The 25,778-nt window shown below is 59.8% G+C and overlaps 2 protein-coding genes across 14 annotated transcripts in view; both read left to right on the top strand.

Annotated features, from left to right (window-relative positions):
- Positions 1-19,570, top strand: part of FAM214B (family with sequence similarity 214 member B) — a 37,108-nt gene extending 17,538 nt beyond the window's left edge. For 7 of the 13 annotated variants that reach the window (XM_040540253.1, XM_040540249.1, XM_040540255.1 and 4 more), the window contains 9 exons: positions 11,202-11,294; positions 12,002-12,203; positions 13,725-14,981; positions 15,841-15,899; positions 16,201-16,297; positions 16,639-16,797; positions 17,053-17,121; positions 17,772-17,977; positions 18,572-19,570. In XM_040540253.1, the coding sequence (XP_040396187.1) occupies positions 13,902-14,981; positions 15,841-15,899; positions 16,201-16,297; positions 16,639-16,797; positions 17,053-17,121; positions 17,772-17,977; positions 18,572-18,725 (1,824 nt within the window). In that variant the 5' untranslated portion in view covers positions 11,202-11,294; positions 12,002-12,203; positions 13,725-13,901 and the 3' untranslated portion in view covers positions 18,726-19,570. Of the gene's footprint in view, positions 1-162; positions 569-1,576; positions 5,021-5,538; positions 5,656-7,310; positions 7,473-8,426; positions 8,709-10,345; positions 10,416-11,201; positions 11,295-12,001; positions 12,204-13,724; positions 14,982-15,840; positions 15,900-16,200; positions 16,298-16,638; positions 16,798-17,052; positions 17,122-17,771; positions 17,978-18,571 lie in introns of those variants that run through there. The other 6 variants (XM_040540259.1, XM_040540261.1, XM_040540258.1 and 3 more) reach the window with 6 other exon arrangements.
- A 121-nt stretch (positions 19,571-19,691) lies between these two features.
- On the top strand, positions 19,692-25,482 carry STOML2 (stomatin like 2). The gene is made up of 10 exons (XM_040540262.1): positions 19,692-19,780; positions 20,148-20,300; positions 20,641-20,740; positions 21,611-21,669; positions 22,030-22,131; positions 22,724-22,858; positions 23,590-23,734; positions 24,057-24,136; positions 24,356-24,484; positions 25,159-25,482. Exons 1-10 carry the CDS (start codon positions 19,748-19,750, stop codon positions 25,288-25,290), a joined length of 1,068 nt encoding a protein of 355 aa, XP_040396196.1. The 5' UTR covers positions 19,692-19,747; the 3' UTR covers positions 25,291-25,482.
- The last annotated feature ends 296 nt before the right edge of the window (positions 25,483-25,778 follow it).

The raw sequence follows: 25,778 nt of genomic DNA, 5'->3' as shown, positions 1-25,778 counted from the left end.
CCACAGCCCGGGCGTGTGCACGGATCCGTGTCTTCCCTGCGTGCCTGCTCTCTCTCGCATGCTCCCTGATGGATGTGCTCTGCTCTGCAGAGCTGCTCCCCAGCAGGAGCAGTGATGGGCGATCTGCCTTTTGTCACCTCTGGCTCCTTCGGTCCCTTCCAGAGCCTGAGGTCAGCCAAGGAAGCTCTCCACCCCGCAGAGCCAAACTGGGAAGAGGTGCAGCACGGGAGCACACACATCGGGCTGTGCCCAAGGCAGGTCCGCCGGGTGTCCCTCCAGCAGCCAGAGGTGGGGTCAGCCTGCCAGAGGGCTGATAAAAACCACCGGGTTTGCCTGGAAGGCAGCCTCAGAGCCTGGAGGAAACCCACCCCCAGCCTCCTCGCTCCTTATCTCGGCCGTGCTCGCGCATGGCAGCGCTCCCGCTCCTGGCTGGCCCCGCCGCCCCAACGTGGCCTCGAGCCAGCGCTGCGGGAGAAGGGGGGTTTGGCACCGCTTCCCCTGCCCTGTTTGCTGCCTCACGGAGCTTGTGGCATTGCCCTGACGCCCGCAGGCGGCTGTGGTAAAATGGGTGAGTCAGGCAGGAGGAGGGGGTGAGTCAGAGGGGAGTGAGTCAGCGGGAAGCAGAAGGCAGGTGCTGTCCCAGGGCTGTCGGGGAGCCCAAAGGTCTGGCAGCCCGTGCCAGGTACCCCCAGGAGCTGGGGGAGCCTCAGGGCTCTGGAAGCAGAGCGGTGGAGACGGGGCAGGATTCAGCTCGGCCGTGTGCTGCACTGGGCCTGGGTGAGCACTGCACTGGGTCCCTGCTCATGTCACTGCCGGTATGTGTCCGTGTCCTTGGAGGCACTGCCAGAAGGACCGGAGACGAGCACTGCAGGGGAGCAAAGCGATGTCAGGGCATCCCAGCCTCTGGAGAGCAGGGTGAATCCTTGTCCCGGGAGGCAGTGGGGCGTGCAGCTGCCTTGGGCAACCTGAGCAGGTCTCTGTCCTGGCTGGATCCTGCCCAGTAACCTTCCCCTCCACACTAAGAGAACAGGAGAGGCAGGATGGAAAAAGGAACAGTCCTTGCTGGGGCAGAGCGGGCTAAGAGGTAGGTCTGTACTAAGCCAGGGGGAAGAGCCGGGCTGGGGAGGATGCTGTGCAGATCTGGGCCACAGCTGCAGAAATCCCCTGTGGGATCTGTGCCCCTCTAGCACTGCTGCAGACCCTGGGGGATGTCCTTGGGGGGTCGTGGATGGCTGCTCACCTTCTCCAGCTCTGGGCTGTTTAATTTCTATCTAGCCCAGCTGGTCTCTGCTGAGTTTGACTCCTCGTGGTCCTGCTCGTCACGTCTGAGGGCCAGTTCCCCATGGGAATGATGGAAGTAGGGCCAGCAGTGAAAGCAAATCACTGTATATTTAGGGCTAAACTTCCTGGAGCAGGCATTTGGGATTCCCACCTAGGTATTTTGCAGCAGGTGCTGAAATAGGTACTCGGTATCTCTGACAACCAGAGACATGGATCAAATATTTGAAGGGAAAATACCCCCCGCTGGTCTGTGTTTGGGGGAGCCTCTTGTTTCAACATCCCTAAGGTCTTACAGGCTTGCAGCTGGCTCCAGGTACCTCCTGTCCTGCCTGGTTTTACCCTTGGCTGGGAGAGATGGAGATCAACAGGCGCCAGCATCCTCCAGAGACACCCAGGAGCCCTGGCCCTGTGTCGTGTCCATCACCTGCTGAGCCTGTTGGAGGTGAGGAGGGGAAGGGAAGGGCAGGCAGGCTGCTGAGTTGTGCCTGCTTGCAGGAGGCTCCAGCTGGGGCAGGAGGTGGTGGTGTCCCTCCCTGCCACGGGTGACAGCTCCCTCCTGCTGGCCAGCTTCTCAGCCCTCGAGCTCAGTCTCTGCAGATTAACCTTTTGCCCCATTCCTCCTGCAGGGCTTCCTCCTGCCTGGGAGGTTTTGGGCTCCAGGCAGGTTGGGGTGAGTGAAGATGAGGCTGTGGAGGTGATGAGGGGCTGGAGGACAGGAGGGGAGCAGTCAGAGCAGCAGGTCTGTGCAGCCTGGGAGAGGGAAAGGGGTGTCACCGCTGTCGGCAGCTGCCTGGTGGGGCTTTGGAGAGAAGCCAGAGACGGGCTCTCCTGGGAAGTGCCCAGGAACAGGATAAGAGGCAGCGGCACAAGATGCATCAAGGGAAATTCCAATTAGATATTAGGAAAAATATTTCGCCACAAGGGCAGTTGAACTCTGGAGCAGGGCCCAGAGAAGGGGGAGCAATCTCCAAATTCGGAGAGCCTCAGCCCTCGGCAGGGACAGGCCCCGAGTGACTTGCTTGAGGTTGGCCCTGGTCCAAGCAGGATTGGACCATGAGATCCCTTCCTACCTGCATCGCTGCCTGGTCCTGCAGCCCTCGGGGCACCTAGCAGTGTAACAGCTCACGGTCTGTTGGGCTGACGTGGTTGTAGGTGCACAGAGGGCTTGGAGGTTTGTTTGTCCATCCCCTGGCCGTGGCACAGCAAACACCAGCCCTTCTCCTGGCTTGGTTCACTTCAGCCATGCGGTACCTGCAGTGCTGGGAACAGAGGTGCTGCAGCATTGCCCAGCTCATTGCTTTACCCCTACCTATCCCAGCTGGAGCACCCTTCTCCCCAGAGCACCATGCTATTCCCTCCCTGCTCAAGCATTAAAGGCCAATCTCTGATACCACAGCAGTAAAGCACAGGGTGATAAACCACCCACCCTTTTCCTCTGGGAGCATGGAGCTGTGGTCTGCAGGGGGATGCTCGTGCTTTCGGGGCCTGGAGTGGATGCCAGCCCCCAGCTCCACAGCTGGAGGGGCTCCGGGGTTATCTTCCCCGTGGTGCCTGTCCCAGGCCCAGAGACGGTGACAACTGGAGGGGGAAGTCACCAGTAGTCCTTTTAAAGGCTCCAGCTGCCTGACCATCCCAAGCAGATAGGGAGCAGATGGAGGCTGAGATGAGCCCAAAGGACTGTCTGGAAAGAATTACTTGCTCCCAGTATTTTCTGTTTCTTTGCCAGCCTTTTATTCTCATGGCTGCTCTTTTCCTGATCCTGTCCTTCTGCGAGGCTGGCTGCTGGCAGCTTCATCAGCCTTGTCTCCAGAAACAGCTTCGCTCTGAGATTTATTGAGTCTCCTAGCTTTGACCCTGGTGTCTGATGCTCCAGAAGCCTGAGTCCCGCGTGCAAGTGCCAAAAGGGTTTTTAGTGCTTTCCCTGTCCTGTCTGCAAGAGTAACAGAGCAAAGGGGGCTGCGTGTAGCGTGGGCAGAGCTGACCTGCAGCAACAGCTACATGTGCCTCCCCATCTGGCAGAGGATGCCCCTGGCATTTAGGCTCCCCAGACACTTTCATGTGGGTTTTCAAGGTCTAGGACATTCCCATGAGCCCGTGTTTGTCCCCAGCTCCCTTCTTAAGTTGCTCATCTCAGCCTTTCCCTTGGGCTCGTTGCTGCTGGGCTGTGACTCAGTGCGAGCGCTGCGCGCTCCCTTCCCCTGGCCGCCTCTCCGTGCCATCCGCTTGTTGCTCAACCCTGCTCTGGGTCCTGTTGCGTTACTTGGATGTCCCTGTTACAACACTCATGCATCGAGAGCAGTGGCGTCCGCTGATCTGAGCCAACAGGCCCCTGAAATCTCTTCCCAGCTGCGTGGGTAAGTCACTGCGTGGCCGGGGACTCGCTGGTGCCTGGTGGTCCGTGGAGAGCTCTCGGCTCCTTCGTGGGCTCCCTATGAACATCATATATGGGGGGATGTCTGTGTCCCCTGTGACATAGCTGCCACCAGGGTTGGTGTTTTGGACCTGCTGGTGATGGTTAAGCTGCTCTCTGAGATCTCTGAGCTGTAGCAGCACAGCAAGCCACAGACTGCAGCAGCAGCAAGCAGAGCTTGCTTAGGGGGGTCTTCGTGTTGTAGGGACAGATGTGGGAACTCATGTCTTGTGCAGGAGGCTTGTCTGACGTGGCTGTATCTTGAACCCATCCCTGTCTGCTGTCACCCCAGTGATGATGCAGGATGCTGATATGCAGGCGCCCCAGTGCTGTGTGGTCCCTGCAGGCTGCACCTGCCAGTGTGCTGGTGCTAGCCCCTGGGTAGGTCCTCTGCCACCAAAACATGGGCCTTGGCATCCGCAATGCTGCCATCTCCATCCAACACCTCCATCCCGAGACCATCCCCACTGCATGCAGCTGCAGGATGCACTGGAGGTTTGGGGCTGTGGACCAAGGGGCTTGGGGGTTCCATGGGGTGAAGCAGGAGTTGGTGCTGCCCCACTGGCTTGAGTATGCCTGGAAGCAGGCATCCCAGGCCCTCTTGTTGTGCTTCAAAGAGGCTTGTGAACTCGTGTGTTTGCTTGGGCAAAAGTGGGAGTGTTCAGATGACAACTGCGGCACCCTTTTCCTAATGCCAGCAGAGAGTTTCTCTCTTATCTTTAGTGCTTGCTAGAAGAAGAGATTTTTGCCTTTCCCTGACAAGACACAGGACGTTGAATTCATGGTGGAAATGCCCCTTCCTCGCAGCAGCCCTCCTGGACGCATTCAGTTCTTTACAGTCAAACACCTCCAAAGCCTCACCCCGAACTTATTCCCAGCTTGTGTCACTGCGCTGGCCTTCACAGCCTTGAGACTTCCTAAATCGCAGCTGGAAAGGGACGAGTTAGGTGGGGGTGCAGGTGGTATCTCCTCCTCCTGTGCCACGTAGACGTCTAGCACGGGGAGTGGAAGAGATGCTGGATGTCCCTGCAGCTGCTGCCGCCTTATCTGCAGGCTGCAGCTTCGTGACGCCGAGCCGGGTGCCGGTGCCCAAGCACCTCCCTTGGAGGGCTCTTACAGTAAAAGGAAGTGTATCGCAAGAGGGGTTGCGGCGAGCAGGGACGCTTCCCACGGGGTCAGCGCTGCGTGCACAATCCTTTCTGCCCTCCTCACCGCAGGCACTTCACCTGCTCCATCTTCCAATCTGTAGCTTTGACACCTGTGCCCAGAGTTGCTCTGGGTAATGCAGCATCTCTGTGACTTTCTGCAACGTGGTGAGCAGCAGGGCAGGTAGGGGAAAGTGACACTGCTGTGGCTCTGCCAACTGGCGACTCGTCACTGGGTCTGGTGGGGTGTGTGTGAGGAGGCTCAGGCTGGTGGGGCTGTAGGAGGGCGGCAGTAGGGGACGGGGGGAGATTGGTGTGGGCTATGGTGCGAGCTGCAGAGATCAGGAGGGAACACGGCTCACGTAAGGAGCTGAGGATACGGGGGACACGCAGGGGGTGCACCTAAACAGGGTCTGATGGCTGCGGAGGACAGGGATGTGGGGTGAGAGTGAAAATCAGCATGCAGCCGGGGATGCAGAGCCAGGCTGCCAGGCAGAGGATGTGGGGAAGGTGAGGATGCGGGATCAGGCAGTGTGGGTGGTTGCAGGGACTCGGGGCACGGTGAGGAGGAAGGTGGACGGCTGTGGTTGTGTGCGGAGGTGGCCGGGGGTGGGTGTTGACTGAGGGAGAAAAGAGGGGGCAGCTGAGGTGTGAGCAAAGAGGTTTCCATCACCCACTGATTGCCGTGCTGACATCCCTCAGCTTGCAAAGCCTCAGCCCCCAGCCCCAGAGCACCCTGCCAGGGGCTCACGCAGCACCGAGGAGCCCTCTCAGGTCATGCTGCCCTGCGAAAGGGAGCGGACAGGATGGGAGTTAACAGTAAGTGATTTGCCTTTCCTTTAGGGTCAAGTTAAACAGGTCAGGATAGAGTTCCCCAGGGCTTCTGATGCAAGAATAACCAACCCCAGGGTGTTATTCCTCCTCTTGGCACATCAGATAGTCAGGCCGAGAGGACTGTTAATCCTCATGTTTGTGCTTCACTTAGCATGGTGACGACCTAGTCCTGCTTGGAGCTGGCAGATGCCTCCCTTGGACAAGTGTCCTGCTGAACACGTGGCAGCACGTAGGTGCCCCGGTCGTGGCCATTGTGCTTCAGCAGACGTGGTCCCTGCCCGTTGCCAGGACCCATGTGGCTTCCTGCGGCCATCCTGCGAGCTTTGTAAGCACAAACAGTGGGAAATTTCCCATCGGTTCCAGTTGGCACCGGGGTCTGGGATGGAGCCACCAGTCTGTGCGGTCACACAACGGCCGCAGTCCCCGCTCCCTGGGCTGCCACCCACGGGACCAGCGAGGGGACAGGGAGGGCGCCTTCCCTCGTGTCCCTGTGTGGGGTGGCACTTCTTTTGTCACCCCGGGGTAACCACCACCGCAAGGTCAACTCCGGAGCGTGCATGGCGCTGAGCTCCACAAATTCTCCTCGCCATAAAACTTGCACGCGTGGTGCTGGCTGCACTTTCCCCTCGGGAGCGGCGGCGCACAGCGGTGGTTACCCCGAGGTGGAAAGACACGGCGTTTGACGAAGCGAAGCCAGCCCGGAGGAATTTTCCCCTTGTGGCCAGCTGTTGTCCTGGGCCTGGCTTGCGTCCTGCAGCACTTCCCACCCCACACGTCCTCGGGGAGGGGACCGGGGCCGGCCCACCCTCCGTCCTCCCTCCGCCGGGCGAGCGGGTGCCACGGTGGGCTCGCGGGGGTGAGTAGCTGCGGTGCAGCCCGTCAGCATCCTGCTGCCTCCGCAGGGATCCTCTTGGGCAGCGGAGAGTTTTCCCCACCCCCAGCTCTGCTGCCGCTGCCTCTTTGTTTTCTGGCAGAAGCCTCCGTGCCTTTTCATCGCCGTTGAGGCGCTGAGCAGGAGCCTGCATGTGCCGTGAGCGCGTCTCGCTGGGGACGTGACGTGGGCTGCCAAGCCTGCTGGGCTGCGCATCGCCCCGCGGGGGCTGGCGGGCGGCTCCGGGGGTCTCCTTCCCATGGGCTGCCCCTCTGGCCGAGCAAGGCTTCGAGGCCGCCGCTTTCCTCCGATAAACCTCCTGTCTCGTTGGCAGCGCTTCTGCACCTTGCCACAAGTGGAGTAAGTTGGATGGGGAGGGGACGGTCCCCAGCTGGGCTCCACGCGGGGCTCGCCTTCGCGGTCCTCCCCGTGCCATCACTCCTGCTGGGCAGACACCTGAGAGGAGAGCGGCGCGGGGGGCTGCGGATCCGGCGGCGGCGGCTGAGGATTGCGTGTGCTGCGCCTGCCTCTCCGCGTATTTGATCTCCCGACTTCCAGCGGGGACTGAATTCCTGTGCTGGATTCTGGGCTCGGCTCTTGTGAAAGGATCCAATTATTTCAGAGCTTTGAGCATCTCCATTTGCTGCCCATATTTGCAGCGCCCGGGTCTGCGCTGGCTGGAATTCCAAGTGATTAACGTGAGTGTGACATCCCTCCTAGGGGTGTTATCTTTGCTCGCTGTCCCCCACCGCCCCCCTTTTCCTCCTCCAGCAGCCAGCGTGCGAGACAGGCAGGCAGAGACAAAGGTCTGTCCTCAACCTGGGCTGTCCTCCCGGTGAGCCGAGCGGCTGCTGCTGCGTGGGATTTCCCCGCTCTGCGTGCTGCGGGTTTCATGGGCTCCCGGTTTGATGCCGTAGGCTGCATCGCGGAGGTTTGAGCCTGCTGGGCTGGGTGGGCAGGGTGTGCTGCCGGCTTTGGAGAGCAGCCCGATGGTCCGGCCGGGTGCTGAGCTGCTTTTCATTCTCTCACTCTGCTTTCCTGGGGGAGAGGGGCAGCCGTGCATGGAGGGGAGGCTGCAGGGGGGGGGGGTTTGGGCAGGGAGGAAAGCCACACACAGGTGGCTGTCGCCTGTAGTATCTGCCTGCAGACCCTGCCAGCCCCCTTTCCAGCCGCAGGCTATTGTCAGCATCGCTGATGCCGAGGCAAGGTGTTGGAAGAGATCCGGGTGCGGGGCGTCAGGTGGTGCAGGGGTAAAGCCTGCGGGCTTCCCGAGCTCCCGGGGGAGCTCTCATTGTGTTATCCCGGCTCAGCTGAGCGGGAGGGCTCGGACCCCACGTAGCCTCCCACGGCACCTGCCTGTGGGGATGGGGAAGGCACCGTGGGGCAGACCCCAGCCCGTGGCGGGGACGGGGGGCATCTGGGCACCTGGGAGCTCTGTCCCGGGGCGTGTTGTCACCCTGCAGCGATGCGCTGGGAGGGTGTCCCCTCCTGCGGGCTGGGAGGGAGGGAGGGAGGGACAGTGCAATCGGGCAGAGGGAGGCGTGGGGTCTGTCCCTGGTGCTGTCCCTGGCGGTTTCCAGGAGCTCGCACTCCTGATGTGGGCACTGCCTCTTCCCGTCTGGGCTGGGGCTTCCTCCCTGCTATCAGCACAGGGGCCAGCACTAAGCGAGGCTCTGCAGCTGCGTAAATCTAGCACAGCAGCAGGCCTCCTTCAGAGCCCCCGAGAGCAGGGCTTGCCCTTGCAGCGGGGCAGGGATGCTCCCTCCCTCTGCACCCTCTCCCCTCCCCTCTCCCTTCCTTCCACCAAGCGTGAGCTCCTTCCTCCCCAGCCTGAAGCCCGGGGGAGTGCCAGGGCCACCTCCACCCCATTCACCTTTCCTTTCAGGCACTATTTGCTCCGGCAGCACCTCTCTAACTGCCTTCTCTCCAGGATTGCCGCCTCGCCCAGGGATGGTGCTGGAAGTGGTCCCCAGCCTCGCCTGTCTATATCCCTGCTGACAGCCATGCACCTGATCTCGCAGGCCACAGAGAAACCATCCTCTGACGGCAGCATTGCTGCTGGTGCTGCCGTCCTTCGGGCGTGTGATGGGAACTTTCTGCCTGCCGGCGCTTCTCAGGCTCTGCTCTCAGCCTGTGCCAAGGACCTTGTGGCTTTACATGTCCAGTGGTTACATTTTCTTCCTTTTTCTGGGTTCAGATAGGACTGGCAGAGCCCTGACTTATCCTCTAGGCAGTCACTTTCCAGCAGTTTCCGTTGCTTCTTCTCTTGCCTCGTGCTCTGCACGTACTGCGGGTGATTCTCTGCCCTCCTGTAATGCCAGCCCCTCTCCTGCCTGAACCCAGGGAGGCTGCAAGGGTTTCCTTGGCTCTTCCCAGGACAGGGAGCAGAAGGCAGTATAAATGCCAGCTTGGTATTGGTTTTGTTGTCCAAAAGGTGTAAGAAGGTCTCTCATCCGTGCCAGCCCACGGTCTTGGTGCTCTGCCCCAGGCAGCGATGCTCAGACCTGGCCATGTGTTCCCTTGTCTCACTGGCCTTGGGAAGCTGCGTGGGTCCTGCTGGGTCCCTTTGGGCACGGCTCTTGCTCTCCTCACACCAGTGCCAGGTGTCCCTGTCCCAGTGCTCTGCCCGTCCTGCCCCCAAATTACCCCCAAAGCTGCCCTTCCCCAGGTCTAGCCAGGCTGGGGGAAGAAGGGGAAGCTCTGGATTCTGGTGTGGGGAGACTCTGGCCAAACCACAGCAGGGCTGTGACCCTGGTGGCACTGCAGCACCGTAGAAGGGAATTTATTCTCCTTCAAAATGTGGTTGGTACAGAGGGAGCTCTGCCACACAGCGGCCATCCTGCTTGTCTGGATGCTGGGCTGGGGCAGATGACGGCCCTGCTGGCCCCATTGCTGTTGGGGTGGCGTGGGAGCTTGGTGTGAGCAGGGCAGAGAGCAGGAGGAGCTCTTGCCAGGCTTCCCCCTGCAGGCAAAGCCCATTCAGTCCCATCTTAGAGCAATGGCATGGGCCAAAACACCAACAAAATCACAGCTGCTTGGGCTTAGGAGGGACCAAACCTTTGGTGTGGGCACAGGGAGCCCCGAGTGGCACCTGTACAGCTCTGTGGGGCTGGGGAGGACCCAGACCTGCTCCTGTCCCATCCAGGCTGCCAGAAGCAGGGCTCCGGAGATGCCTGGCTCTGGGGGAAGAAGAAGGGAGAGATGTCCAGGTGATGTCTCCCTGTCCCTGCTGTCGGTGCAGTAGTTTGGGGTCCCCGTGTTGCTCTGTAGAGGGGCTGTAGGCTCCAGCTGGGTGCTGTAAGGGGCCCGTCCCTCCCAATGTGTTCAGGAAAGGAGCAGTGCTGTGCTCCTGCTGCTCCCTGTCCCAGCTGCGGGGCATATGAGGGGGTCCCAGGTGTACTTGAAGGTGCTTTTGGGGGTGGGCTGGGGAATCCTGGTGTTTCCCTGCACGGTGCATTTGGCAGCAGCATCTGGGTTGGCAAAACAAGGTGCAGCCACTCAGGCTGGGGGTGCACACTACTGCCCAGTGACTGGCGTGGAGATCTCGGCTGGGACAGGTTTGTGGTGTCAGCATCTCCTGATAGACTCCTTTCCTCCTGCAAGGGAGCTGCCTCTGGGGAGCAAAGGGCTCAGCCTGCCTGCCTGTGGACTTGGGAAGGGCTGTGGCTGCAGAGGGGCGTGGGTCAGAGAAAGAAAGGCGCAGGCTGAATCTGCACTTTTGTCCTGCGTGGACACGCACAGGAAGGATGTGGCTTTCTCCTGCCGCCCCATGCTGACTCTTGCCGCCGGTTTTTTGTTTCCCAGTGGCCAGGCGTGCCGTGGAAGTCATGGTGCAGATCTGCCCCAGGATGGAGGAGGGAAGCAGCTACCTGTGGTGAGAGCTCTCCCCATCCCAGGCAGGCAGAGCACAGTGTGCCAACGCTGTGATGTCCTCCTGTGGCTGCAGGCACCCACCTGCTCCTCTGCCGGCCTTCCTGCAGGGTGCCAGGAGGAGCTGAGCTTTACAAAGAGCTTTTGTGGAGGCTTTGGACCAGGGGGGTTGTTGTGCTGCAGCATTGACTTGTCCTGCTGTGAGTGATCTGTGGGAGCTGGCGTGTTGCATCTCTGTTCTGGCTGCACGCTGGCGGTGCTCTTGCCCTGGCTCTGATGGAGGTGGCTTTTGGGCTGGTGTGCTCTCGGAGACTGGGACTAATTGCAAATCTTACTGGAAATGTAACGAGGGAACAGCAAGTTTTCTGTGGCAGTCGAGGTCAGGCCACATGTTCATTGTACCAATGCAGAATCTGCTGGACCAGGGTGCCAGAAAGAGGTGCAATGGGGTGTTTGGTGCCTCTGAGCATCCCCGCAGGGATTTTGTTCATGTGCCTGGCCCTGCTGTTTCCAGCTTTCAGAGCACTGCTCGTGGTCAGGTTGTTCAACAGGACACAGACAGTGGCTGCCTGGAGGGAAGCTCCGTGGCTGAGGCTTCATGGGGAGGGAGGTGCACGGTCCCCAGCGGTGGGCAGCACTTCCTCCTTCACCCAAAGCTTCCTAGGACTGCAAAGCTCCTGAGCAGCCCCATAGCAGAGGGACTGAGGATGGAGGTGCCCAAAGGCTCCTGCCTGCTGTGTTGCACCATGAGCTGCTGCCTGGGTTAATTCTCCTCTTTGCCCTCTTCCAGGCATCAAAGCAGCAGTGCTGGTGGATCGTGACCACAACAGAGCTGTGTTGCATCTGCAAATCTACTTCACACATCAAGGGTGCCTCTGAGCAGGTGAGTGCTGTGCACGTGGAAGGATTGCTGCCTTTGCTCTGGGGGAGGCTGATGGGAGGGCATCGTGCTCAGGGTAGTGAGGCTCCTGTTCTCCGCCATCCCTGCCATGAATCTCTTACCAGAGGAAAGCAATTCCAAGCCCTTTTCCTTGTCTGTAGGGCCAGAAAGCGTCCTGTGCTGTGGGCGGATGGGGCGTATGGGCATGAGCCCAGCGGCTAACTGGAAGCCCAGAGGATGCTGGTGATCTGCAGTGTCTTGGAAAGCAGGCCATGGAATGATCACCAAAAAGAAGTAGGGATCTGTTCCTATACGCAGGTTTTCATGCAGGAAGGCAAGCAAAAGGGGTGTAAAGGACAAGCAAGATATGAGAGTTTACAGCTTAGCTTAAAGTATTTGTGGCTTAAATGGAAAGTAAAGTGAAAATACTGCCTGAGGTGACCTATAGATTCATGTGACCTTTGGATCTGGGAGAGGCTGAACTTCAGTACTGCCTTCTCTGCCTGTTTGACCCTGTGGGCAGGCAGCACCAGGCTTTGGGCAACCTGGGCTGGTGGGAGGTGTCCCTGCCCATGGCAGGGGGCTTGGAAAGGGGTGATCTTTAAGGTCCCTTCCAACCCAAACCATTCCGTGATTCCAGCCTCCTGCCCTGCTCTTGGTGAGCCTCTGAATCTCACCATCCCTCCATCTCCCCCTTTCTTTGCCCTCAGAGCTACTGTGGAGACTGAAGAGCTGGAGAGGACGGCGCAGAGGTTCGGAGGCACACCGTGATGGTGGGAGCCATTCCACGGCAGCCACGCCGCTTCTGGGGGGTGCCTGGCTGGCAGGTGTCTTCAGCGAGCTGTGCCAACGACAGCCCACGGCGGGACGGGGAGGTTGATCCGGAGCACGGTGGGGTTCTGCTGCAGAGGGGTGAGTGTGGGGGCAGCCGGGACGGGCTGCAGCATGGGGGTTACGCAGCCTCAGAGAGGGGATGAGGTTGGAAGGGGACGTCTGGGTCCATCTGGTCCAACCCCTGCCCAAGCAGGGACACCCAGAGCAGGGTGCCCAGGACCAGTCCAGGTGGCTTAGCCTTCTCCCCTCCAGGCTGAACAGTCCCAGCTCTCAGCCTTTTTTCACAGGAGAGATGCTCCAGTCCCTTAATCATCCTAGTGGCCCTTTGCTGGACCCTCTCAGATGTGGCCTCACCAGTGCTGAGCAGCAGGGACCTGCTGACCTCCATCAACCTGCTGGCACTGTTCAACATAATGGAGCCCAGGATAGCATTAGCCTCTTTGTGGCAAGGGCACACCACTCCCTTGTGGTCAAATTGGTGCCCACCACGACTCTCAGGGCCTTTTCAGCGGAGCTGCTGTTTAGGCATTTGGCCTCCAGCACGTACTGGTGCGTGGGGACACCTTTTGTTGCTTCTCTTGAAGCCCCTGGCCTCAACTACCCCAACCTGGCACCTTCTCATCCCCATCACAGCAGGGATCAAAATACCACTGGTGGCCTCAGTCTCCAGATGGTCTTGACCTGCTTGGAGAACTGCTTCCACTGTTGCACGCCTGCCCCTGAGCCTTTGTTCCACAGGAGCGGAGAGAGCAGCCGGGACAGGCAAATGGCTGTTTGTCAGGCTCTGAAGCTCCTCGGTGGGCCAGTGAATTTTCAGTAGACATCCCATCTCCTCTCCTCTTGCAGACATTTTAGGGTTTATTGTGCCAGACAGCTCACGGCCAGGATTCCCGAAACCCTGAAACTGGGCTGAAAATGGAAATAGAAGCCTTGTGCTGCATGAAGGAGGTTGAGTCCTCGAAGCAGGTGGGGATGGGTGGTATGGACGGTGTGGGGCGGCTGGTGCAGGCACCCATGGTGGGCTCTGCAGCCCCTGGTGCCACCCAGCTGTTTCAGGACTCTGGTCCAAGCTGGCAGAGCTAACTGTGACAATAATTCAGGTTTCCCCAAGTTGCACAGAGGGGTTCCTGTCCCCACTGTGGGGCTGGCAGCCTCGAAGCCAACCCTGCCTCCTTTAGCGCATGCGGCTGGGGCTGGTTTCTTTGGCAAGCGCGCAGAGATCTGGTTGCTGTTGCCCAGAGGGGTGATTACAGTCCAGAGCCCCTGGGACTGGTCTGACCTGCCTGACTCCTGTGCTCCAGAGCAGCACGAGCACGTCAGGTCCCTGACAGAGGGCAGGCCCCCTTCTCCTCACTTGCACAGACTTGTCCCTTGTAGCCTCCAGCCCAGCTGGAGACTCTTCTCTGTGCCAAGGCCAGGAGGGAAGTGCTGATCCTGCAGGTGGGTGATGCTGCGGGGTTCCCTGCAGAAGCCACACCGGGCTGGTTCCTCTTCCCATCCCCGGGGAGGGAGGTCTGAGCAGGGTGCCCACCTCCCACAGCTCCAGAAGGCAGGACGAGGACCCTGATCCCAGCTGACCTCTCTCCTCTATCTTTCCAGATGCTGCGCTGCAGCACACCCCGTAACGGGGGGCTCACTTGGACGTCCTGAGGGAGAGGGTCCAGCTCCTGCCTCTGCCCTCCCACCATCACCTGTGGCACTTTACAGTCCCCCTCCTGCTGCTGCATGGGCTGTCCTGGCTCCAGCTCCTTGTGGGGCCCAGCCAAGTGAGGCTCCATGCGGCACATCCACGCGGAGACGTCCCTGCCCCCGGAGCCCAGCGCAGACTCCGGCCTGCCCCGACCCAGCGGAGAGGCGGCCTTGGAGCCTTCCTCGCAGCGCTGCACCCACCGCGGCATCCTCATGGGCTACAACGAGACGGAGATCAAGCGCCAGAAGGTTTACCAGGTCTCCATCTTCTCCCATCTCTCCAGCTCCAACGAGAGCACGGAGCAGCGGGCAGGCAGCCGGCCGGCTGTCAAGAGGGGCTACCCCGAGCAGCGAACTCCGGAGGGGGTGCGGGATCCCAAACGAACTCACTGGGGTGGCGGGGGGGTGGACGGCAAGTGCGACAGGGGCCCCGGGCCGGCTGCCCTGGAGGATGACGATACCTTCGAGGACGGTCTGCTGGTGGAGGAGCTCTCCCTGTGCGGCTCTGCCCAGCACTTCTCCCATAGCGGGCTGCGGGTGGTGGAGCACCGGTGCGAGGGCAGCCCCGGCCGCAGCCCCAAGGCCAGCAGAGAGGACAAGCCGCAGGATGCCTCCTCCTCCTCCAGGCCTCAGCACATCGCTTGCAGTACTTTGCACACGAGAGATGGTTGTCCCGTCCCGCCGGGGGATCAGCCCGCGGACTGCGGGGAGAACGGGGAGCGGGCGAGTGGCCACAACCTACTTGACTTTGATTTGCACAATATTGCACAAACGTCCCAGCTGGACTCTGGTGGGAGGAGAGAAAAGCCAGGGAGCAGCCCTGCTCAGAGCAGCAGGGCTAGCGGAGGAGAGGAATGGCCAGTGGCGGCCAACGGGTGCAAGGAGCCCCCGGCTCCGCAGACAGTGCTCAGCCCCGAGCCTGGCAGCCTGAGCTCCCTGGAGAAGACGCCTTGCGGGAGCAGCCGGGTCAGCGGCAGCAGCTGCCCGGCCAAAAGGAAGCTGCTGCCCGCTGGTGAGGTTGTGGCCGACTCCTGCTCCGAGGACGAGAGCCTGTCCTCACCGGCGAGGAAGAAGAGGGCCCTGCCGTGCCACCCGGTGCCCACAGCCTGCCGCAGCACCGACGCCAAGGGGGCCCCTTTCTGGAATCACCTGCTCCCTGCCGCCAAGGTGAGCGTCGCTGAGGGGTGGGAGGAGGCAGGGAACAGCCTGGAGACACCCAGAGCTGTCCCTCTTGGGCACATGGCCCACAGTGGCACGGCGCCCTGTCCTGTCCCAGTGCCACAACGCAGTGGATAGTGACGAGCCCTGGGACACGTCTGTTGCCTGCCACCGACCCTACAAAAGCAGAGACACCCTGGCTTGTTGCTGCTCAGAGCCAGGATGCACTGTGCATGGGACACAGCTCCATCCCGGTCCATGTGGCCTTTCGGTGACTGTCCCCCAGCCTGGCTGCCCCCAGCACTGCCCTTACAGAGTGAGGTCCTCCAGCAGCTTCCCTCGGTTTTCCAGCCCGGTCATGCCAGCTAGCTCCATCACCCCTTTGTGTTGTGCTGCCCTTTGTGTGGCTTCCAGAAAGGAAAACCCCTGAAAAGGGGGGCACTTTTAAAAGGAAGCAGCAGTGAGGCCCTGGTTTTAATCCCCCACCCTACAGCTGTAGGAGCCTGGCTGTGGGCAGCCCGACCCTTTGCCCAGAGTTTGCATGAATCGCCTTGGGATAGGACTTTTCCCAGACTGGCCAGCGAGCTTTGTTGTACGTGTTACTGTTCCTTAGATGTGGTTTATGGGTTGGGAGGCTGCGTGCTGCACCCTTGTCTAGGGTTTTGTCACCACTTTCCTCAGCAGAGCCACTTTGGGAGGGGAAAGACCTGCCCTGGCAGCCAGGTCTGGATTTGGGCAGCTCTGCATCCTCTCCATGCTTCATGCTGCCCCACATGCCAGCCCAGCAGGGATGTAAGACAGGGCAAGAGGTGGTGCACAGTCCCTATTTGGTGCCCTAACACATTCCTTGGTTTCATGTCCCTTCCAGAGCTCTGCAGATTGCACTGCGGTCGGGAGGAGGCTGAAGAGCGGGCTGCGCCTCAAATCGTGAGTGTCCCAGTGGCTCCTGCCTCACAGCAGGTCCAGGGTGCGCAGCGATCCCAGCACCCTACAGCCTGCTGTGGGGCGGATGGGTCGGGTTGGGTTCCTGGGCATCTCCCCTCTGAAAGACTCCGGGCTGTGGGGTGGAGGGAGGCTGCTCCTGGGGTTAGGAAAATGGTTCAACTTCTACCAGGGAAAGGGGTGGAGGGAGGGACATGTCTTCATCTCCATCAGGCAGGGGAGAGGGATCTGCACCCCCAGGGAGATCTGCTCTCTGGTCCCACACTGATTCTTGCTCTCTCCCAAGGCGACATCTCCGGAGCAGCCTCCGGAGGGGAACCCGCTCCTCTGCAGCACCCTGGGCCACCACCACCGTCAGCCATGCTCTGCTGGGCAACTTTGAGGTAACAGCACCCACGCGGTGATGGCCTGCTGGGGAGGGAGGTGGGTCTCAAGGGCTCGGGCTGGGCTGGCATCGGGCTGGGAGAAGCTGAGCCCAACGGGAGCCGGCTGCTTTCTATGGCAGTTGGTATGGGGCTGGGTTGCTTGTCACCAAGGGCCTCGTGCACGTTGGCTATGTGACGTGGCAGCTGCTCACCACCAGGACAGCTCAACCAGCAGGTTCTTCTCCATGACAGAAGGCTGGTTTGAGGCCACCTATGGCTGGATGGGATCTGTCTCTGAAAAAGCAGCCAGGGTCCCTTGCGGGCAGCCTCCAGTCCCTAACGCTTCCCTCCTCTTTCAGGAGTCCATCCTGAAGGGGCGCTTTGCACCGTCAGGACGCATCGAGGGGTTCACAGCAGAGATTGGTGCCAGCGGCTCCTACTGCCCCCAGCATGCCACTCTGCCTGTGGACGTCACCTACTTTGACATCTCTGAACACAGCGCGCCCTCACCTTTCCTGGTACGTGCACATGAGCTGGGCTCGTGGGGGAGATGAGTGAGGGGCTGTGTCCAGACACTGCACGTCCTCCGGGGCTGCTCTTCTCTGGAGAGCTTGGCTCAAGCAGCCACACGTCTGAGGAGACCACCAGCTATGGCAGGAGCAACAGTTAACCTGCAAAGCAAAGAGAAAGTGGGGTCTTGGCCCCATGCTGCATCCCAGCTGGGCTCTCCGTGGGCTTTTTCTCTCTCACACATGCTGTTTATTTTGCCCCAGGGAGTGATTGACTTGGAGGCCTTGGGAAAGAAGGGTTACAGTGTCCCCAAAGCTGGAACCATCCAAGTGGTGAGTGGTAGCTGGGCTCCTGTTGCTCCCTGGGGTGGAGTTATTCCATTATCACAGAATCTTAGAATGGCTTGGTTTGGAAGTAACTTCTAATTCCACCCCGCTGCCATGGGCAGGGACACCTCCCACCAGCCCAGGCTGCCCAAAGCCCCACCCAGCCTGGCCTTGGGCACTGCCAGGGATGGGACAGCCACAGCTTCTCTGGTATTGTGCTGCTTAGCTGGGGCAGCAGCCAGAAATCTTTGTGCAGTGGAGTAGCATGGCCACCAAGGAAGCACAGTGAAGGGAGCACAGGACCCCTAGGGTGCTGGCAGGAAGACAAGGGGGCAGGAGATGTGGGGAAGGATGAGGCTGGTGGGGTGTGCATGTGCAGTGGGGATGGGACGGGAACATGGGAGTGGAGGTGGGTGGAGAGGATGTAGCTGTGGGCCAGCTCTGAGTGACCTGTGCTGGTTGTTCTGTGAGGGACACGGACTGGATAAGAGCCGAGCCTCAGGCAAAGCCCCTTGGGGCTGGTGTAGGGCAAGGACAACTCTTCTGGTCCCTTGTGTCCTCTGTTGTTGCCCCCAGACACCCCAGCCCTGTCCTATGGATCTGTTCCTGGGCCCTTGCCACTCTGACCCCCAACCCCACCCATCCTCTACCCCCAGACCTTATTTAACCCCAACAAGACTGTGGTGAAGATGTTCTTGGTGACGTACGACTTCCAGGACATGCCGGCCAACCACATGACCTTCCTGCGCCACCGCATCTTCCTGGTGCCTGTGGGGGAGGAAGAAGGGGCCACTGTGGCCCCCAGCGAGCCACCGGGCACCAGCCCGCCCCGCAGGGTCCTCTGCTACCTGATGCACCTGAGGTAGGGCATATGGGGTGGGATGGAGACCTGTCCTGGGCTCCCAGACCCCCTTCACCTATGTCCCTGCTTCCCCCAAACTTGCAGCCCCCTCTGGGTGCAGCCTGACCCCATAGCCTTGGGGAGGAGTAGGAACCAGCTGCTATTTGCACTGGAAGGGCTGCAGAGAGCTGTTGTCCTGCCTGATGACAGCCACCTCTGTCCCTCTGAAGGTAAACAGAGCGTGGCCACTTTGACCAGGGGCCACAGGAGGGGAAGCAGTTGTGTCCCCAGCTCCTGATGAGGCTGTGCTGCCCATGCTTGCAAGTCTGAGGCTCTTCCACAGAATCACAGAATCAGTAAGGTTGGAAAAGACCTCCAAGATCATCTGGTCCAACCACCCCCCTACCCCCAATATCACCCACTAAGCCCTGTCCCTAAGCACCACGTCCACCCTTTCCTTGAACACCCCCAGGGATGGTGACGCCACCACCTCCCTGGTCATCCCTTCCAATGCCTGACCACTCTTTCTGAGAAGAAATTTCTAATTTCCAACCTGAACCTCCCCGGCGCTACTCAGGGCCGTTCCCTCTAGTCCTATCACTAGTCTCCTCCCAGGTTTCACAGCTCCAAGTCGGGGAAGATCTACCTTCACGACGACATCCGGCTGCTTTTCTCCCGCAAGTCGATCGAGGTCGACTCGGGGATCCCCTACGAACTGAAATCTTTCACGGAGATGCCAAGGAACCCCTGCTACTCGCCCTGGGCCTGACCTTCTCCCTCGCCCCGGGGCTGCCGGGGAGCTCCCAGCCCGGTGCTTCGGGGAGAGATGAGTAAAGGAGAGATGAACCGCTGCCACCTCCAAGTGTCACCCTCTTCACCCACCCTGATGTCATGGCTGTGCCCCCCGCCATCACCGAAGGGGCTTGACGAGGAGGGACGGGGACAGCCCCGGCACCCCAGGGACGTGCCCAGGGCTTTCGCTGGTGCTGCTCCGAGCTGGGAGGCACGGCTGGAGGCGAGGGGGGAGGCTGCCTGTGCCCGTCCCTGGGGCACGAGCGGAAAGCGTGGAAAGTTTGTATTTATTAGTATTTATTGTCACTGGGGGGGGTGGAGGATCGAGGGCGCTGCTCTTCCCCTACAGGTGTGGGATGAGGACCCGAACAGCGGGGGCTGCACCCCCAGCCCCATGGGGCTGCCAGGGGACAGCGGGGGTGGCCGTGTCCCCCTGTGGAGGGAGCGGGCGGCCGAGTTGTCAGCGGGGGGGGGACTCTGTTAAAAGCTGGGGGGCTCTGTTAAAAGCCAGTGGCGAGGCTGAGACTCGCTGGGCGCCATCTCGGTGGTGGCAGAAACATCGGGGGGTGCGTGCTGGTGAATCCCCTCACCCCTGCGGCTGGGGAATGACAGAGGAAGGGGGCCAGACCCGGGCCAGCCTGGAGCAAGGGAGCCCCCCGCGGGTCGCAGTGTGTGTGGGGAGATAAATTTGGGGTGGGGGGAGAGACCGGGGGGGGGGGGGGGGCCGCCTCAGCAGCGAGCTGCCCCCCTGCCGGAGCGCCGCACCGGTACTTCTGTGTTGGGTTTTATTTAATAAACGTTTGGAGACCGAGCCCGGCCTCACCGCTTCCCTGATGGAACGAGGACTGGGGGTGGGGGGGGTGGCGGGGGACACGAAGGGGAACCAAGGCAAGGGGCCGCTGAGGCGGGCCGGGAGGCGGTGGGAGGGCTCCGGAAGAGGCGGTGCTGCCCGGGGAAGTTCCGGGGCGGCGGGCGGGGAGCGGAGGCGCTGAGGGAGCGATGCTGGGCCGGGCAGGGCCCGGGCTGCTGCGGGTGCGGTCGGGGCCGGGCACCGCTGAGGGGTCGGGGGGCGGTGGGTGGGGGAGGCCCGCGCGGTAACGGAGCTGGGGGGCCGGGAGGGTCTCGGGGGGGGGGGGGGGGGGGTTGTGGCCCCCTACAAATAAAGCGGGGTGTGAGGGAAGGGGCTGGGGGGGAGCTCCAGAGCCGAGGGGAGCCCCGTGAACAGCCGTGGTGCACGGACCCAGTCCCCTTTGGACAGTACATGTGCCCTCAGGGTGCTGGCTGCGAGCCTGGAGGGGGAGCAGGGGGAGGAAGAGGAGGAGGATGAGGAGGGTGGTGGTGGCTGGCAAGGGGCTGCCCGCCCGCCGCTGGGCTCCATCCCTTGCCTTCGGTCCCGCAGCGCGCCCAGCAGCTGAAGCGTTCGGCGTGGCTGGCCCCGGCACCGCAGCGTCTGAACTCCGGCCTGCCCGTCAACATCGGGGTGCTCTTCGTGCCGCAGCAGGAGGCTTGGGTGGTGGAGAGGATGGGCAAGTTCCACCGGATCCTCGAGCCCGTAAGGAGCTGATTTTCTGCCCTTCTGGGTCTGGCAGGTCGCTGTCGCTGCGGCGAGGCGCGTGCTTCGCACAAGGATTCGGGGGATGGTCGGAGCACCCGTGCTTATTCTGTCAGGCTGCGATCCTTTTAGGTGCCCGCAGACTAATTTCCTTTAAAATTGTGTGTTAAAAGCAGTGAGAAACCTAAACTCACCACGTTTGTTCTGCCTGAAGCATCTGCAGCATGTCACGTACTTGGGCTTTGTTTGTACATCTCTCTGTAGGTTGTCTGAGCTCTCTGGGTGGGAAAACTTCTGCCTGGCTTCAGGGCTCAGCTGCGTGATCTCACCTTTTTTGCAGGGTTTGAATTTTCTCATCCCTTTGCTGGATCGGATTCGTTACGTGCAGAGTCTCAAAGAAATTGTCATTAATGTCCCAGAGCAGTCAGCTGTCACCCTAGGTAAGGAAAAGGTTCTGTCTCCTGCCCTTTCCCTTTCCCTGTGTCTGTGGTGAACAACGGACAGCTCAATGATGAGAGGAAATGTCCCAGACTCCTAGGATCGTAGAATCATTAAGGTTGGAAAAGACCTTCAAGGTCATCTGGTCCAGCTATCTCCCTACTACCAACGTCACCCACTAAACCATGTCCCTAAGCACCACGTCCAACCTTTCCTTGAACACCCCCAGGGATGGTGACGCTACCACCTCCCTGGGCAACCTGTCCCAGTGCCTGACCGCTCTTTCTGAGAAGAAATGTCTGTGGACCCAGACTTGCCCATACCCATGACACTATGACCAGCAGAACCCCTGGATGTCCCGTGTGCCCCTCTGCGCTGCTCCACTTCTTGCCGTGATGAATACAGCAGGCAATAATCAATTTTTTAGATTTCAAAAGTTTTCATGTGTTGAACCAGGAAAAATCTTCCCTGTGTTTTTGTAAATGGCATACAAAAATTTTGTATCTGGTTGGTGGACTTGTCTGTTATAACTCCAGTGTTAAGTTTCTTTTTTTTCCCCTTTCTAAATCTTTTACCTGTTAAGATAGCTACAGCATGAAATGTTTTGATCTTGACACCTGGAGGTTTCTGGTGTATTTAAAAGTCAGAGTGAGACACTTTGTAGAGAATGTAGGGATCCTTCTTACAAAGCATTTTAAACAAGGAGATCTATTTCAGCTAATCCCTCTCTCCGTGCCACACTGTTGACAGCAGGAAGGAGAGGAATGACTCTGCCCAGCTCTACTAATTCTGTCAGGGGAGAGGGGGGCTGCCATGCCTTTTCTTTTCTTTTCTGCTTCGGTAAACAGGATGTGTCATTCTTTTCCTGGCAGATAACGTCACGCTGCAGATTGATGGAGTGCTCTATCTGCGGGTCATGGACCCCTACAAGGTACTGTCCCTGCTGTACTGGGGCCCAGCTTGACCCTGGACGCACGAGGCAGCTTGCAGCCTCCAGCACCCGTGGTTGTGCCCTGCAGGCTCTGTGTGTGCAGCCTCACACAGCCGGCCACCATGGCCAGCCTCTCCTGGCCTTCTTCTCTCTGAGATGCATGCTCCAGCCTCTGTCAGGCTTGCTGTGCTCCACAAGCGGGTGGGTTGCGTTCCCTGGGACTGCTCTCTTGGAGGAGGAGGTTGATGGGGGTGTCTGTGGCCAGTTTTTCATCTTAGCACAACCTTTCCTCACCTTGCCTCTTTTGGGATTCCCTTCAGCAACACCACAGGCTCTTTTGTTTTTGCTTTTGCTCCCCAGGCCAGTTACGGGGTGGAGGATCCTGAATACGCAGTGACCCAGCTGGCCCAGACCACCATGAGATCTGAACTTGGCAAACTCTCCCTCGACAGAGTATTCCGGGTGAGCAGGGAAGGTGGATACCAGCGCTGCCGACATCTGGCAGCATCTCGAAACCCTGCAGGGCCTGTACGGCCAGGCTGATACGTATAACACTAACCTGCCCTTTGCTTTCATGGCGTCTGGCTTCTGTTTCAATCAACCTGTTTGTGAATCCTTGGAGATGGGTCTTGCCTTGGATCTTTTTGGCCAATGTCCAAACCCAGCTGGCGTGATTGTGTTTCTCTCAAGTCAGCTACTATTTGCTTAGGCCCAGTGATGAGTGTCCTGGCAGACCTGGTTCAGGGGGGCTGTAACCCTTGTGCTGCATTTACTGGACAGAAGCAGGAGCTGTTTGCGTTCCTGGGACATCTCTGTATCCAGGTGTAGACCAAATGCTTGTATCAGCAATTTCGATTTGGGGCACTGCCCTTTCTAGGAGAAGGTGACCCCTCCGAGAGATGTGGAAAGCATCTTGCCCTGCCCTACACTTCTGGAGTTGGGGATTTTCTGGCTGGCCATTGCCCACGAGATGAGGTGTCTGTTTCATTTCTGACCCCTGTCTCACGCTAAGCACCTCTCCTTTGTTCTCTGCTGTTTCTTTTGTGCCTGCCAGGAGCGTGAGTCCCTCAATGCCAACATAGTGGATGCAATCAACCAAGCCTCAGACTGCTGGGGCATCCGGTGTCTGCGCTACGAGATTAAGGACATCCACGTGCCCCCCCGGGTGAAGGAATCCATGCAGATGCAGGTTCGGCTCTCTGGGTGGGCGATCTGGAATGAGAGGGAAGTTTCTTCTTCCATGAAGCATGTCTGTTCTCCATCCAGAGCTGGCAGCACTCTGGGTCGTCCTGCAGGGAGGGAAGCCTGTTGGCACTTTGTCTGTGAACACACAGCTATTGAGTAAATAATTCCCATTCTTATTTCTGCAGTGGTGGCCCCTTCCTGGTACATGCGAGCTCTGCCAGCTCTCTTTAAAATCCCTGGGGCCTGCTGGGCTCTGCAGAAAGCAAATCCCAGAGCTGGAGGTCTCCCCTTGAGAAAAACGGAGTGCCAGAGCCCAGGGCAGGCTTGGAAGGGGAGGAGGGGAAGCAGGCTGGCCTGTTAGATGTGGACCAGACTGAGGAGGGTTGTGCAGGCTGGTGGGTGCTCTTGGGAGCAGTTTCTGTGAGCTGGTGGTGCCCAGCAGCGTTACAGCAAGTGCCCCACATGGAGTCAGTGTGGTATATTGTGAGCAGCATGCCCGGGACCAGGGCAGCGTGGCGTGTTGTGGTTTGTGCTCACTGCTGCAGCAAACTGCATCTGGGAAGCAGAACCAGCCCTCGCTGGGGATCACTCAGAGTTTTGTAGCTGTCTTCTTACCCTTTGCTAAGTTGCACTTGCCCAGTAGGGACGTAGAAGCTTGTCTTTGCTGCGCTTGCCCCATGGGTGGGATTCCCCCAGAGTGGCTGTGGCAGGCAGGCATCTGACCTGTGTTTGCAGGTGGAGGCAGAGCGACGGAAGCGTGCGACAGTGCTGGAGTCAGAGGGGACGCGAGAATCTGCTATCAATGTGGCTGAGGGGCAGAAGCAGGCCCAGATCCTGGCATCGGAAGCCGAGAAGGCTGAGCAAATCAACAAAGCTGCTGGTAGCACCTTTGGCTAGAACGTGCCTTGAACACCAGGGGATCTGCACCCCTCAGTATTGCGGGGTGATGCTCCCTGGGAGCGGATTGCACTGCTGTGAGCCAGGCTGCCTCAGCTGCTCTCATTCCTCCCTGCTGGGACCCTTGGGCTGTGCTGCAGCTGGTGTTGCTTCCCCCACAGCCTGGGGCAGCAGGAGAGGTGTTGCAGGACAATCGTAGCGCCATTGTTAGGGAAAAGGAGGCGTTGCATGCACCACATTTTCTTGATGCACTTCTTGCAAGCGTGTTGTCGCAGTTCTGATGTGCATTCCGTGCTTCGTTGCAGGAGAAGCCAATGCCATGCTGGTCAGGGCCAAGGCCAAGGCCGAAGCCATTCAGCTCCTGGCGGCTGCCTTGGCCCAGCAGGTGAGTGAGGGCTCCTTGGGGCAGCCGAAGCTTTGGTGCCAGCACGGGGAGGTGATCCCAAAGCTGGGGTGGCACCTGGCTTTCTCGCAGATGCCCCCTGGCATCTTAGCGAAGAGTTTTGCTGACACCTGGGGCAGGCTGGGCATGCGGGCACGGCTGAGCTCTCGGGGGTGCGTGACTCAGCCTCCTTCCTGATGAGCCTCGGCCGTCTCTCTGCAGCATGGCAGCGCGGCTGCCTCCCTCTCTGTGGCCGAGCAGTACGTGAGCGCCTTCTCCAAGCTTGCCAAAGACTCCAACACGGTCCTGCTGCCAGCCAACACCGGCGACATCACCCACATGGTCGCACAGGTCAGTGTCAAAGGAGGGACCCTGCCTCTCGTCAGAGGCTGAGGGAGGTGAAGCTCGCAGCCCCTGTGGGGAAGGTGATGGTGCTGGGAGAGGAGAGGTGTGGACATGAGGAGGAATTCGGCCTGGTGGGTGGGTGTGAAATAGAAGGTGTGGGCTGGGGAAGCTGCTTTGCAGCATCCTGTGGGAACAGGAGGGTCTCTGTTGTGGCAGCCCCTGGCTGTGGGACTGGCCTGAGCCAGCTTGCAGCTGTAGGAGAGAGCACCCTTCTTATCATGCCAAAATAAGCTGGCAAAAATATGAGATGAGTGATGACTTTCTGTCTCTTTGAGGTGGAAGTTTGCCTCTTCCCTCTCCATCCCTGTGACCAAACAGGGCTGAACACACATTTGGGTCAGCTTCTGAAGGCACTGCTGTGCACTGGCAGGAGTCCCCCATGGGGCTGTCTGGTACTGTGGTGTAGCATGGCAACATCAGGACCTTGAACAAAGCCCCTTTAGAGTCCTCTGTGGCCCTGCCTACCTTGTGAGACCTGCCCTGTCCCAGCCCTACGTGTGTCCTGTCAAGACTTGCCACAGCCCCGCAGCAGGGACATTTCCCGCTGCCCCACAGGGCCTTCCCAGTCCCCGTAAGCGTGCGTTGTCTCTCCTCCCTGATGTCTCTTTCATTCCCTGCAGGCCCTGGGCATCTACACCACGCTGACCAAGACGCAAGCTGTGAAGACTCAGGATGAAATACCTCCAGCCCACGGGGACCCCCAGCCCCCCAGCACGGAGGTGCTGAAGGCAGAGCAGGCGACCTCCAGCTAGCGGGGCCTGGAGGACACTGGACACGCTGACAGCACAGCACCCGCGAGAGAGGGGACACTCGCTCAGGGCCTGCCGGGCTGCGGAGAGCCCTGTTCTGCTGCCCTCCCCAGTGGGACTCTCTTCTTCTTCCCTTGGCCCTAATTTTGTATTTGGATTTAATCATGTAATAAATAGTACTGGTGCTGCAGCACATCCTCGTGGTGCTCAGGGCTGTGTATCAACACGGAAGGATGCGGCACGAGGTGATGTTCATCCCGAGCAACTCGGGGGCCGGGATAATCTGCAAGAGGATTGCTCTGTGGGGCCGTGGGCTGCCCGTCCCTGTGGCTGGATTCGCGTGCAGCCTCGCACCAGGCTGGGTTTCACCTCACACGTGGTGGCTCGAGCTGTCGCTGCCATCCTAAGGGGACGGGGACTGGGGTGCACTGGGTACTGGTGCAACTGGTGTCAGCACCCAGCGAGAGCTCGCGGCGCTTTCGGAGGGGAAG

This window comes from Cygnus olor, chromosome Z (genome assembly GCF_009769625.2).
Source record: "Cygnus olor isolate bCygOlo1 chromosome Z, bCygOlo1.pri.v2, whole genome shotgun sequence".
Classification (NCBI taxonomy): Eukaryota; Metazoa; Chordata; class Aves; order Anseriformes; family Anatidae; genus Cygnus; species Cygnus olor.
Note: the sequence above shows the minus strand (reverse complement) of the source record. Positions and strands in the feature narration are given on the sequence as shown.